General features: G+C 37.9%; 1 protein-coding gene across 2 annotated transcripts in view; it reads right to left on the bottom strand.

Moving 5' to 3' along the window:
• Positions 1–449: 449 nt before the first annotated feature.
• FUT8 (fucosyltransferase 8) overlaps positions 450–14,276 on the bottom strand; it is a 304,241-nt gene continuing 290,414 nt past the window's right edge. The window contains exons 11-12 of one of the 2 annotated variants that reach the window (XM_080808026.1): positions 12,400–12,550; positions 450–2,432 (exon numbers count right to left, since the gene is read on the bottom strand). In XM_080808026.1, coding sequence (XP_080664152.1) covers positions 2,115–2,432; positions 12,400–12,550 — 469 coding nt within the window. In that variant the 3' untranslated portion in view covers positions 450–2,114. The remainder of the gene's footprint in view (positions 2,433–12,399; positions 12,551–14,276) is intronic. The other variant, XM_080808027.1, reaches the window with a different exon arrangement.

The raw sequence follows: 14,276 nt of genomic DNA, 5'->3' as shown, positions 1-14,276 counted from the left end.
AGTTGTAAACAATCTAAAATTACTCAGCATTTGAAGAACCTGAAAAATAAGACTCTTTCTCTAGAGAAAAGACAAACAATAGAGACCAACTCTGAGATGATTTAGATGCTGGATTTAGCAAAAAAGAATTCTAAAGTAGTTATGTTCTGCTATGTTCTATAAAGTAAAATGCTTGTAATGAATAAAAACAGGAAATCTCAGCAAAGAAATTATAAGCAGAGGAATATATATATCATTAGTAACCCATGGCTACTGACATTGTGATGACAAATGAAATGGGAATTAGGAAATAACTCTTATTCAGGGGCGCCTGGCTGGCTTAGTCAGTAAAGCCTGTGACCCTCTATCTCAAGGTCACGAGTTTAAGCTCCACACTGGGCGTATAATCTACTTAAAAAAAAAAAAAGAAAGAAAAAAGAAATAACTCATTTTCGGAAGTACCTCTGTTCAGTGGGAGATTTTTATTTCAAATGACTTTTATTTGTACTAAAACTAAATTCAAAGTTGCTTGCCGACACTATAGGTAATTAGTTTTTGCTCTTTAGGAGACTTGACAAGAGGTAGAAAAACTTTAGGGAAGTTTGGTGGGGAGATTTTACATATAGATATTTTCATTTAGTGAGGATGTGAAAGACAGCTTTTCTGTTTGGCATTCCTGGTATTCAACACCAAGCCTGCTACTTGTTCTTAATGGATCAAATTCTTCTTTCAGAAGGTAGAACACATGTTATGAAATGTTCTTGCCATTCATCTAAAGGAGGCAGGCTACTGAATATAGGAAACGTCTCTACAAGGAGAAGAGTGATGTTCAGAAAGAAAGCATAGAGAGGGCATCAAAGTCTTATCTTTTGAAGTGATTCTTTCATGGAATTACTAAAAGAAATATTTGGAAGAGCTAACCCCAAGTCCATCTTGGGTCTCACACTGGTTCCACTCCAGCAAATTCTACATACTATGAGCTATGTACTTGAGAAACAGAGCCAGCTTCTCAACCCCAAAGGTTCCTGGTGCTCTCAAAATCAGGACATGATAAGAAAGGGCACATATTGTTTCCTCGATAAAACAACAGGACTCAACCCACAAAAAGTTGACAATAGCCACAATAAGAAAGGTTACCATCGAGCCTGAAATTGTTTTGGAAATGGATGTGACAGTTTCTCTATGACAAGAAGCGTGATTATTTAGTTCAATTAAAAAAATAAACAATTCCCAAAATAAGAAAATAAAAGTACCCAGAGTGTATTCCTCAGAACTCTGTAATGCATATCAACTAAATTCAGTTTTCAGTGTTAAAATGGACTAATGACTGTTTGACCTAAGAACTGAGTAGGCATTCAATCAGAAACAGAAAAAAAAGCAAAAAAACTAGAAAACTGTAAAGCTGACCACACTGCATCATCCAACAATGGAAAATTCTAGAAACTTTACAAAATTCCTCTTTTTAAAATTTATTTTTTGTTATCAAAGAGAATGTCCAGAAACATTGAGTACTAAAGATCCGTTCATGGCATTGTTTTACAAAAGTTTCTAATGGAGTGTGAATATTTTATTTTCTGATGTACCCTTCACTTATTAATGATGAAGTGGATGTACTGATGCAATTACTTAAAAAAAAAAATCCAGACAAAAACATCCATTCTCATTCTGAATCTGCTGACTGGAGTGAATTCAGTGGTTACAATAGCACCACTGGCTAAGAATCAACCTCCCCACAGTAGGGAGCTATTCGGGTCTTCTTGTTAGGTCACGTAGGTCTCTCAGATATAGGCACCATGTTTGAAGTCTCACACAAAATGTCTGTGTCACTTAAATTACACAATGTGGCAGTGTTTGTCTCATGGGGACATAATCTTGAAAGAAGGGGCACAGTAGAAAACAGCCTGTTTGTATGTTATATGTGAGTACATTATTGGACTGTGCATGAGTTTAAGGGCGTTGTAGCCCTCGTTAAAGAGCAATTCCACCAGTGAAATATCTGTCATTTCCAGTTGCTCCTGGTGCTTGAAGTTGTCTACTCATTTCACCATGTGTTGTAAGGTCAGGGTTGTCTTCATCTACTGTTTGGCTCAAATGATTTGAACTGAGTTCAGTTGTCCCTCTTTTCCATAGAAGTTTTATTTCTCAGCCTCAGGATATGTAGGGTACTTGACTGTTTCTATCTTCTCTCGGACTTTGTAGGAGGGATATAGGCCCGTCCTTCCCAGTTTCCTGTTGACACCTTTTGAATAGCCATCCCAATGATTTCCAGCCACACCAATGATATCTCCAGGTTCCATGGGGATTTCATCTGCTGTTCGAGGTTGGTGAGGGTAAATGGCAATCTGGTTGTGTGCATTTTGGCCCCCAAAATAGTAGATGTCATCCAAAGAATGGAAGTTTGCAGAAGCATCAGGATGAAGTGTTTGCATGATTTCGTAAGCAACTCGACAGACCTTGGGAAAGAATGAAAAAAAAAATGTTAGTATACATAAAATCTCCTTTATATCAATCTGAAGGCCCTTGGCCAAACAGACTAGGACTAGAGCAGGACTAGGACTGAGAAGATGAGAAGTAGTAGATTCGAGTCACAGGTTTTCAGTCCATTTGCTCTCAGGTATGGTACAAGTCATTCTTCATCTTTGTGCATAATTCTCTCTCTCTCTCTCTCTCTCTTTTTTTTAAACATAAAAGATTACTGGGATGCCTGGGTGGCTCAGTTGGTTAAGCAGCTGCCTTCGGCTCAGGTCATGATCCCAGCGTCCTGGGATCGAGTCCTGCATTGGGCTCCTTGCTCAGCAGGGAGCCTGCCTCTCCCTCTGCCTCTGCCTGCCACTCTGTCTGCCTGTGCTCACTCTCTCTGACAAATAAATAAATAAAATCTTAGAAAAACAAAACAAAACATAAAAGATTACTACAACTAAAGTCTCTCGGAGGAAAAAAATATATATAATGCAAAGTGCTTTAAGAATATGAATCAATTAATTTTAATGAACATTTATTAAGAGTCAAGCAGTATACCTCGTGTTGGGGCCTGGTGATAGAAAAATGAGTAAGACCTCATTTGTGCCCTTGAAGAATTTTAAGGTTGAGCATTAGGATTATAAATACTTTACTGCTGCTACACCCCCACCCCCTTCCCCTCATCCAGTGTCAGTCAATCACATACTCTTTTTTGCTAGGTTTGACTTAATCTCAGAACTCTTCTCAATAGAAATTCATGTAATTATTGACAATCAACTAGCATTGGCAAGTGAACTAAAACATATCTGTCATTTCTGTTCTAAAGAGTTTTAAGAGCCCTGAGTAAATATTAGCATTCTAGAACTAAAGTAAGACAGACCTGCTTTGGTGAAGATGCAACTCCCTGATGCATTTAAGTCTACTTAAAAGATTCCTCTGTCTGGGGCACCTGGGTGGCTCAGTGGATTAAGCTCAAGTCATGATCTCAGGGTCCTGGGATCGAGCCCCGCATCGGGCTCTCTGCTCAGTGGGGAGCCTGCATCCCCCTCTCTCTCTGCCTGCCCTCTCTGCCTACTTGTGATCACTCTCTCTGTATAAACAAATAAATACAATCTTAAAAAAAAAAAAAAAAGATTCTTCTGTCCAAAGAGTACCTACTATGCCCACCGGATGGCTGCTGAAATTCCACAATATGAACTTTGTACACTGAGCCTGCTGCGTGGTGACAAAGTTTATAACGATTTTCATAGGGAGTAACATTTTAAGCAATTACTAAATACGTTATACAGTAAGTGGGTTTCAGGAACTTTTCTAAGAATAGGTGAAGACAGAAGAGAGAATACTATGATTTTGCTTAGAAAATTCTTCCAGGGGTGCCTGGGTGGCTCAGTCGTTAAGTGTCTGCCTTCGGCTTAGGTCATGATCCCAGAGTCCTGGGATTGAGTCCCGCATTGGGCTCCCTGCTCAGGCACTCCCGCTTCCCTGCTTGTGTTCCCTCTCTTGCTGTCTCTCTCTCTGTCAAATAAATGGATAAGATCTTAAAAGAAGATGGAGGAGAAGAGAAGGAGGAGAAGAAAATTCTTCGATTATAAATCATTGTGAACAGAGAACTCAAGTCAAATTTTCCCAAATCTCCAGTTGTGATTGTCTCAGTTAATAAAGCTTTATTATCACTATGCCAATACTTTTGCATTTATTTAAAATGATACTACTAACAGTAATTGTTACCCTACTCAGTGGAACAAAATTAGGATTACCCAGCAGTCCTTTAAAACTCTTGATTTATGAGATCAAAAACTAAATGGAGATGCTCGTCCTTAACTACTATGAGCAAATGAAATCTGATTAGGTTAAGCATCACCTTAATTTCTTAAAGAATCTGAATTTCAGGAACTGCAGGAACGCTTTTCATATGCCATATGTAATTTGCAAGAAAAACTAAGTTTAGAAAATATTTTAAATTTTGCAAATATGGACTAAATAAAAAGAAGAGTTAGTCATCGGCCCCAACTCTAGTGCTATAATTTCAACTAGTCATAGAAGCAAGACAATGACTTGGCTTGCAAGCCTACTACTCCATCAACAAACTAATTTTACATTGGGCATTTGGGGGGTGTCATGGTACAATTGAGATCACTGGTAGAATACTGAGACTATAACAAAATGAAAATTTTGTTACAATTTTGGTCAAAAAATTTTGGAATGGGAATTCCAAAGTCAGCCAAAGGCCCACAGGGGACAAGCAAAATCAAGTGGAGACTCTGGAAACGAAGAAACCAAATAATTAAAATGAAGCAGCTCCAATAATAGCAAAATATAGTGACAATGACAGAGGCCAGTATTTTCAGAGTTTTTGCAGTCAGACATTGTTTTTAGGTATTGTTGAATTTAACCCTCTAAGTAGCTCCATAAAATTCTATCATGCTCATTGTACTTCAACTACTTTCTTCATCTGTTTGGCTCAAATGATTTGAACTGAGTTCAGTTGTTCCTCTTTTCCATAGAAGTTTTATTTCTCAGCCTCAGGATATGTGGGGTACTTGACTGTTTCTATCTTCTCTTGGACTTTGTAGGAGGGATATAGGCCCGTCCTTCCCAGTTTCCTGTTGACACCTTTTTGGAATCTCAAAAGTCAGTTAAGGAATTTGCCCAAGGTTACACTATTATTAAGTGGTTGATTCCCAGTTTGAACGCAGGCAGTTTGTATATGCGTGTTAACGCCTAAGCATATTTTCTCTTGTAGATCCTGATCTCCATATTTGGATTCTAACACCAGAAAGATAAAACACAAGACCAAGGCAAGCCTTGGGCAAACTTGACAGGTGTTTTGTTTTGTTTTTGTTTTTTTCAGGGCCCCTTTACCCACTCTTCAATTATCTCTAGTCAGGAATGCGGGAGCTTGCATTGCCCTTGGGATGACCACATTGTAGTAGTGAGTCCTGATGTTTTTCCTCCTCTCCACTATTAATATCTCACCCTCATAAAAACATGGCCTTCAGTCCCACACCCTTAGGGACCCACTTTCTTTTGGAGGATAATCCTAATAATCAGCTTATATTTTGGTATCCATAAAGTGTTAGCCTATGGACAACATATGTATTTTCTTAAGCCAAAGAAAAACAAATGGTACAAATGTCAGACACTGAGATGGGCTGATACAAGGCCTTTTATCCTTTATCATAATAATGGTAACCCTATGAGATGATTGCTGTTAATATCTGTTATTATTGTTATAGCTGTATTAATACTATAACATTAATATGTTATTAATATTGTTATAGCTGAAGAAACAAGCCCCAGAAAGATTAATTTTAAAAAAAAAAAGTGGGGGTGGGTGGGGGAATGAGCTAGTAAATGGTAGAGTTACAATTAGAATTCTTTCCAGGTCTCCAACATACACTAAACTGTCTTAGGATAAGTACCTAGTACTGTCACATAGTAGGTGCTCAGAAAGTATCTGTTGAATGAATACTGCTTCATGCATACTACTAGCCCAGCAGTGGCAATGCAGGTCCATGAGTAATATTTAACCCCTAAGATCCACATATAACACTCTTAGTAGCTAAAATGATTTCTCTGTATTTACCACGCAGCAGTTTACTGCGAAGGGCTAGAAAGATGACTATGGTGTTAATGTTTGCATTTAATTACCTTCGGCTTCCTCTGTGGGCTTTACCAACCCAAATTGTGTGGCAGGTAAATGAAGGCTTTCAGCTGATATCAATACTCAGTTTGATACTGGACAGGTAGCATGACTGAGAGAGGCAAACCCTTTGGTTTGAAAGCAGTGGCTGGCTGTATGTTGTAAGTTTTACTTCATTTATTTCATGTCACTCTATCATTTAGAACACCACTAAGCACACACTAATGGATAAGAGCAAAAATGCTGCCAAAGGATAAAACACAAGACGCAACTGCATTAAAAAAAAATTAAAAAGGAGAGGAAGTTTCATTAACCTGAATTTTATCCCTGAGAAGCAACCAGCTGAGTTTATATGAGCCTCCAAAGCCTTCTCAGAGCAGATGGGATCTTGTTTTTCTGTCAAAAGAGATGGGACCAGGAGGATCTCCTAGTGTTGCCTCCCTGGGTGATTCTAAGAGATGTATGCACTTCTTCTGTAAACTACTTTGTTCTGTTATTCAATGAGAGAACAGCATCCACTGTTCTTTCATGGGCTTTACCTCAATGGAAATTCTTATCCAGAGTCATCTGTCTAGAATAAAATGAATGTAGTACATGATTTTTCCCTTTGGGCTTTCCAAAATCTGACTCAAAGGGTAAGGAGGCCAGGAGTGTTGTGTGTGGATTTGGAACTAGATAAGAGAGAGTGCCAAGAGAATTTTGTATTTAGTGTCAAAAAGGAAAGTGTCTACAGGGAAAAAAAGTAATTTTGTCCTATTGTGATTTTAATGGTTAGAACTATTGAACAATGTTGATTGCTCCTTAAAAAAAAAGCTGATTATGGGACGCCTGGGTGGCTCAGTTGGTTAAGCGGCTGCCTTTGGCTCAGGCTCAGGTCATGATCCCAGCGTCCTGGGTTCCCAGCGTCCTGGGATCAAGTCCCACATCTGGCTCCTTGCTTGGCAGGGAGCCTGCTTCTCTCTCTGTCTCTGCCTGCCACTCTGTCTGGATGTGCTCACTCTTGCGCTCTCTCTCTCTCTGTCTGACAAATAAATAAATAAATAAAATCTTTAAAAAAAAAATGCTGATTACCCAAAACCTTTAAAGTGAGCATCTACAACAATTTCTGTAAATCAGATTCCAGAGTAATAAAAACTGATTCCAAAACCTGATTAATAGTATTAAAAAAAAAAACACCTTTCTGATATTTTGCCCATCTACAACTGAGTACAACTGAATAACAACTGCTATTTCACCAACTATAATTTTTGTGTTTCATATTTAAGATGGTTTTATGAATTGGAAAATAAGTGAAAAAGTAGATGTTTTGGGTATAGGCAACTTCCAGTAACAGAGAACAAGATTAGAGTACTTAGTAGAATAGTTTGGAATGTGATTGCATAGCTTTCAAAACTTACGATGTTCTTGGAAAATGTTAATATTACCTCTAATTTTCAAATTAAATCTTGAGGATTGTTCTCTTCAACTTATGAGGCTTTTAGGACAAACCTAAAATTTGAGAAATAGCTCTGATGAAGGGATTCAGAGAACTAAGAGCAACAATAGTGACAAAATTAGAGAGTAAAGTCATATTATTGGCTTAAAAAAACTTCACTTAAGGAGAGAGAATTCCCAGATCTCACTTACAGATATAAAACCAAGAAAGATTAGAAGTCCTGAGACTGAGGGAGATGTGTCCAAAATGTGATGAAGAATCCTGATTAAGGTGCCATGATATTTGTGCCTGTAGTTTCTCAAACATCAATCAAGTCTTGCATTTTTCCTTCTGGCATGGCACTTCACTCTTCCAGTATTGCCTACTGTAGCTCACAGTCAACAGATAAACTCTCACTATTGTCTTATAGAGTAATAATCCTCAAAGGATTGGACCCAGGAGAACAAAACTGCAGGGTTGTCAAAGCATTAAGAAGAAGATATTAAACTCTTTGTCACTTTCTAATAATCTCCTGGAATATGATTTTATCATTGAGGAAAGTTTGAACTGGCTGTCCATGTTTTATTCTGGGTTGAGATCTGTTTCTCAATGTTTTATTCTTTTGTCACCCTTCTGGATGTAACAGTTTAGTCCTCTCCCATTTCCCAGCATGCCTATGGCATAAATAAGAACGTCTGCAGATTAATTTCCCTAAAGTTGACACATACACAATTTTACTTGCATTTGTTAAAGCAAATACTATTATCACTTATCATTCACCCTTTGGGAATGAAGAGCTTTGTTTTCTGAAAATTTATATTATATGGTGATATTCTTTTTCAATAAGCTAAATAAAAGAGTTGAGGTACACTGGCATAGAGAAATTCAAAATGTTGAATGTTACTGGCTACTCCTCTTCTTCTTCTTTTTCTTTTTTAGGAGTTATTTATTATTTTAGAATTGAGGGAGAGAGCGCACAAGAGTGTGTGAGCCGGGAATGGGCAGAGGTAGAGAGAGAATCTCAAGCAGACTTCCTGCTGAGCTCCAAGCCCAAGGCAAGGCTTGATCTCAAGATCCTGAGATCATAACCTGAGCAGAAACCAAGAGTCAGATGCTTACTGACTGAGCCACCCAGGTGCCCTCTGGCTATTCTTCTTAACAAAGAATTGTTATACACGTACAATGTACATGATTATTCAGTGGAACCTAAGCATCACCCATGACCACAAGCAGGAGTAAAAAGTCCTTGAACAGCATGTTTCACATTCCAAAACATGAGAGTGTGTGGACTGAAATGGAGCCGAAAAAAGGTTGTTAGAATAAATAAATAATAATAAAAGAAAAATAAATAAGAGAAAATAAAATAAATACTGTAGAGTCTCTTTAACACACAAAGGTATTGCTATACTTTCCCCTACATAAATAACAATAGCGGCTAACATTGTATTTAATATATTGCTAAGTACTATTCTCAGGGCTTTACATATAACTTTTATTTTTTTTTTAAAGATCTTTTTATTTATTTGGCAGAGAGAGAGCGAGCACAAGTGGTGGCGAGGGGCAGAGGGAGAAGCAGACTCCCCAGTAAGCAGGGAGCCTGATGCAGGACTTGATCCTAGGACCCTGGGATCATGACCCTGGGCAGATGCTTAACTGACTGAGCCACCCGGGTACCCTACATATAACTTTTAATCATCACAAAAACTCTATGCACTAAGTGCTACTGTTTTACAGGCCAGGGGAAAAAGGTCAGTGATAGGCTAAGTAATTTGCTCAAATGTCACCCAGATACTAAGTGCTCAAAGTTAGATTTAAACCCAGTCTGATTCCAGAGTCCGTGTTGTCTCATTCTTCTCTGGCTAGGAGTCAGTGGCTTGGCATTTTGATGCTATCAGTGACTTTCTCTCACACTCCACTGGATGATGATGAGACATTTCTGGGCAATTTCAAACAATTCCAATTTTGGTTTACAGCAAGAGAACCTCTACAATCAAGCAACCAATTTCATTCATAGTGCAAACATATTGAACCATACTAAACCCATTTTTTTTTCTAAAAATAATTGCAAAAAATGCTGGAATACAGGTAAGTCCAAAGATTTATCAGTGAATGTGGAATTATTCCACTATTTCAAATGCTACAGCTGATAATCATCAAGAAAGGTATGGGATAATGGCTGTGATCACATTTACCAAACTGCTACTCAATACATAAATGAAAGGTATTTTTACTGTCAAACTTTTATTCTGAACCCTCACATAAAATTTTCTGAGGTATTCAAGTCTATTTTGAGATACAAGATACTGGTTTGAGTTTTGCCTTGGTTCAAATGAACAGAAGTTATTTTGGATGAACTTTGTCTGACTTATCAAGAGTTATTAGGAACTATATAATATATAAGCACAAATCTCATTCCTTTGGAGGAACAAAGTCCTCTCAGCACCAGTCTTTCTTCATATGAATGACTTCTCTGAACCTGAGGTCTGGGGAACACACTGAGGTTGATATTATGCACAAAATAGAACAAAATAGTACGAACAATATGCCCCTCAGCTTGGACAGATTTCTGCTATCACAAAGTAACCGAGGTCCTGGGGTCTGGGTCAAAATTAGAGTCATGAGGTTATAAGAATCAAAAATTCTATAGCACATCCTTGAAAAGGAAAAAAAAAAAAAGGATTTTCTTTCTAGAATGAGCCTTATAGTATTATTAAGGAGGGCTGGAAGGAAAGCACAACAGAGCACAGGCCTGTAAGTCTCAGCATCTGTCCACATGTAAGGCTGCTAAGTATTCAGATGTGTATATATTTATTTAATTTTCAAGCTTTATGACTATAGCAGTGATTCTCAACAAAGGCGATTTTTGTCTTCCCCACTGCTGCGGGGTATTTGGCAATATCTGAAGACATTTTCAGTTGTCACAACTTGAGGGGGCATGCTACTGGCCAGGGATGCTGCTGAGTATCCTACAACACCCAAGACAGCACCTCACAACAAAGTACCTGCCTGTAATGCGAAAAGTGTCCAGGCTGAGAAACCCTGGACAATGGGAACAGACTTTAGACAGGCCTGACTGACATCTGGGCCTACAGAGGAAGTGGTGTATCTGGGGAAAATGACTCTTGCTTCACTCATTCAAACAATAAGCATTCAAAAATGTGTAGAGGTGGTTCTGGTCATTCTGTCGATCAGGTGGGCATAGAGTCAGATTCTCAATAACATTTGAGAGTGACCACGTATTTCTAACTCCTCCTGTCTACCCACCAAGAGAATAGAAAAGGGAGCAGATCCTTATCCCTGTTAGGAAAAAAATGTCAGCAGTGGATGCTTTCGTGGGAACTTGAAGGCCAAGAAGTTTTCTGTTTCAACTAGGACTACTGCTATGTGACTTCTGTTCCGGGTAGAAAGTTGTGTTCTTATTTCATATTGAAGAAACTCATAGCCTTTGCGGGGGTAGGTATCTTTCCAATAATCATATCACCATCCCACTGAGACAATATGCATTGTCACAAAATAAAAAATAATGTCCCTTTCTTTATATTCTCTGAAGTATACTCCCATGAAAATGGTGCAGCCTTCCTTTTCACATTTTCTTTTCTCTGTTCTTCTAAGCTTTTAGGCAAATATTTATCTTACATGATCTGTATTTTTTGGTAATTACTCTCCAGTTATTTCATGTGAGTATTTTGCTCACTAGATTCTGGACCAGGGTAAGATCTGTAACTTCACTCTCCCTGGAAATCCTCTCCACACCTAATAAAATTCTGAGCACAAATAGTCATTTAACAGCTTGTTGAATGAACTAACCAATAATATGCACATAAATGAGAGCAGGATAAAACCAACAATAAATATTTCTATGCTGGTATTCCACTGTGTATACAAGGCTGATTGGACCACTCATAAAAACAAATACACAAAGCACATAACATATAATTATCTGCAACAATTAAACTCAAAGAATGATTGTAACATGGTATTGCTTAAATTTAATGTACAGTTTTTTGCTTGGTAGAAATGTAATAGGACTTGAAAAAGAATTACATTTACACTTTATTTTCTATAAAGCAATTGAGTGAGATATAATGCTTGGCATTTAAGCCTCTCAGTATCAGCACATCAATGTGTAGAAGTGGATGGATTCTGGTTGCATACTGACTATACAAAATCATAAAGTATTTTTTAAAAAAAGATCTTCCCGGAGTCTGGGGATCAAGTCCCGCATCAGGTTCCCAGCTCCATGGGGAGTCTGCTCCTCCCTCTGACCTTCTCCCCTTTCATGCTCTCTCTCTCTCTGCCTCTCTCGCAAATAAATAGATAAAATCTTAAAAAAAATAAAATAAAAAAATATCTTATTTACTTATTTGAGAGAGAAAGAGAGAGCACACCAGCAGGGGGAAGGGCAGAGGGGGAGGGAGAGAGAATCTTGAGTAGATCATGTGCTGAGCATGGAACCCTACATGGGGCTTGATCTCATGACCCTGACATCATGACCTGAGTTGAAACCAAGAGTTGGAAGCTCAATTGACTGAGCCACCCAGGCACCCCTGCAAAATCAGAAAGTATTAAGTAAGTTTACTTACTTGCTATTCTGGTTAAATGCTGTGAACAAGCCATGTAGTTTAAACAATTCCAATAGCTGGCTTTATTGGAGATATATTCAACGATTGCTTGTAAGCAACTAAATACCTAAATACCTATTGTTTTTTGGGGGTGGTATGGAATCTTCCTATTCTTTCACAGAAGAGATCATCCCCAAATATTAGAAAAATAGTACCTGAGTCATGATAATATTAAACACACACACACACACACACACACACACACACAAAACCCAAGAACTTCCTGAACTCAATATGACCAAAAAATATTGGCCATTTAAACAAGTCCTGCTATCACTTACCTGGGATGAAAAAGTACACACTAGGAAGTCTGCCTGGGAGAGAAAGTGTATATCCAGGATCACACCCCGAAGTGAATTTTCTGTGTATCGATTGTGTAGCCCAGCTGACCAAGAGATAGAGTTATCACTAATAAATTCATAAGTGGGGTACCTGTAAAAAAGAAATAAATTTGTACATGTCATGGAAATCACAGTATTCCATCGGGAGGTAACATCTTACCAGCAGGAGGAAATCTGCTCCTTTGACCAAAGTTCCTCTTTCTAATAGTAAGGGGAGCTTTACGGCATTGAATAGTTGATGAAGCATCTTTGAATTCATCATGGGGTAGAAAACATTCTATAATGCCTTGTATGTTACATGTTATTAGCATGTTACATAATATACACATACATGCATCAAAATGTCCCTTCTTAATTATAAGTGTTGAAGGTTCCTTATTTTCTTTGTAATGAGTGACCTCTAAGAGGTTTCTCAAGCTAGTTTCCCATTTGGTCACTGAACTTCTCCTTTAGAATATAAACATCATGGTTAAGTTTCATTTAAATTTTTAACTTAGAATTTGTGATAATTCAGACCTGTCTCCCCTAACCCCCATTCTCGAAGCACTGTCTTATCCAACAACAATAATGAAAAATCATTTTAATAAATTTATTGAATTTATTTATTATTTATTAAACTCCTTATAGATGTCCACCAAGTAACATTTTGATAGTCTTCAGATAGGATGTGTTTAAAAATACTAAAACAGGGTATCTTTAAAAAGTCTACCATATGTTCAAATGATTTTACTGTGAATTAAGAGGTTTAATTATACTCTAGTACAGAATGAATACATTTTCTCAGTGCATGAGGAAGATCTTCAGAGTTAAGTTGCAAACTTAGGGAGTTACATGAAAATGGGATAATAAGTGTATCTGCTTTATATAATTCTGTGGGAATTAAATACATTAGGCAATGTAAAGTGCTTAGAAGAACACCTGACATGTAGTAAATGCTCAATAAATATTAGCTGTGATTGTTAAACATTCTTCTGCAGATATCCACTTGGTTTCATTCCTTACTTCCTTTGGATCTCTGCTGAAATATAGCCTTATTAATGAGGACTTCGGTGATTTCTTTTTTACCTGTTTAACTTCATGACTTTTATTATCATAATATATATTGACTGTTATTCACTATCTGTATCCATTCCCCACCTCCATCACCCCTAACTGGAATGTAAGCTCTATAAAGAGGCATTTCATTTTTGTTTCATCTTTCAGGCTTTGTTCACTGTATTATTCTCAGTACCTAGAAGAGAATCTGGAATATAATAAAGGATCAATAAACATTTGTTGGAAGGGCAATAGTTCCTATTTGCAAACCCTGAACCATCAGGAGTCCGTTTACAAGTCTGTCTCCCACACAGTACTCCCCAAAGGTTGGGACTAGACTTTTATTTTTCTTCGCTTCCCAGCACCTAGAACCCCACACAATGCTGTGTGAGTAAATACATGAACCAGTGAGTTCTACCTATGTCTGGGACTTTTTCCCAATTCCCTAACAGCTGCTTCAGAGTCTCTTCATTTCACAGCCACCAAGGAGCTTTTTCTTGTTGCCTCTAATGACTGTGACAGCGAAATCTCTAAGCACTGTTTCAGACTCGTATTCAGTGTTCCGATCCATTTGGCCTCATTATTTTTGACATTTTGCCCTCCTCAGCCCAAATCAGGGAGATGAAGGAAATGTCACATTTGCTCTAAAAAGAAAACAACCAAGAGGACTTTTACTATGATTCTTGTGAAGCTGCATACCCAGGCATGGGGCAGAAACAGCAACAAATAAATCTGAGAAGGCTGGAGGCCAGAGGACAGAGGGAATCATTAAAACACACCAG

Source organism: Martes martes (genome assembly GCF_963455335.1).
Source record: "Martes martes genome assembly, chromosome: 7".
NCBI classification, from domain to species: Eukaryota; Metazoa; Chordata; class Mammalia; order Carnivora; family Mustelidae; genus Martes; species Martes martes.
Note: the sequence above shows the minus strand (reverse complement) of the source record. Positions and strands in the feature narration are given on the sequence as shown.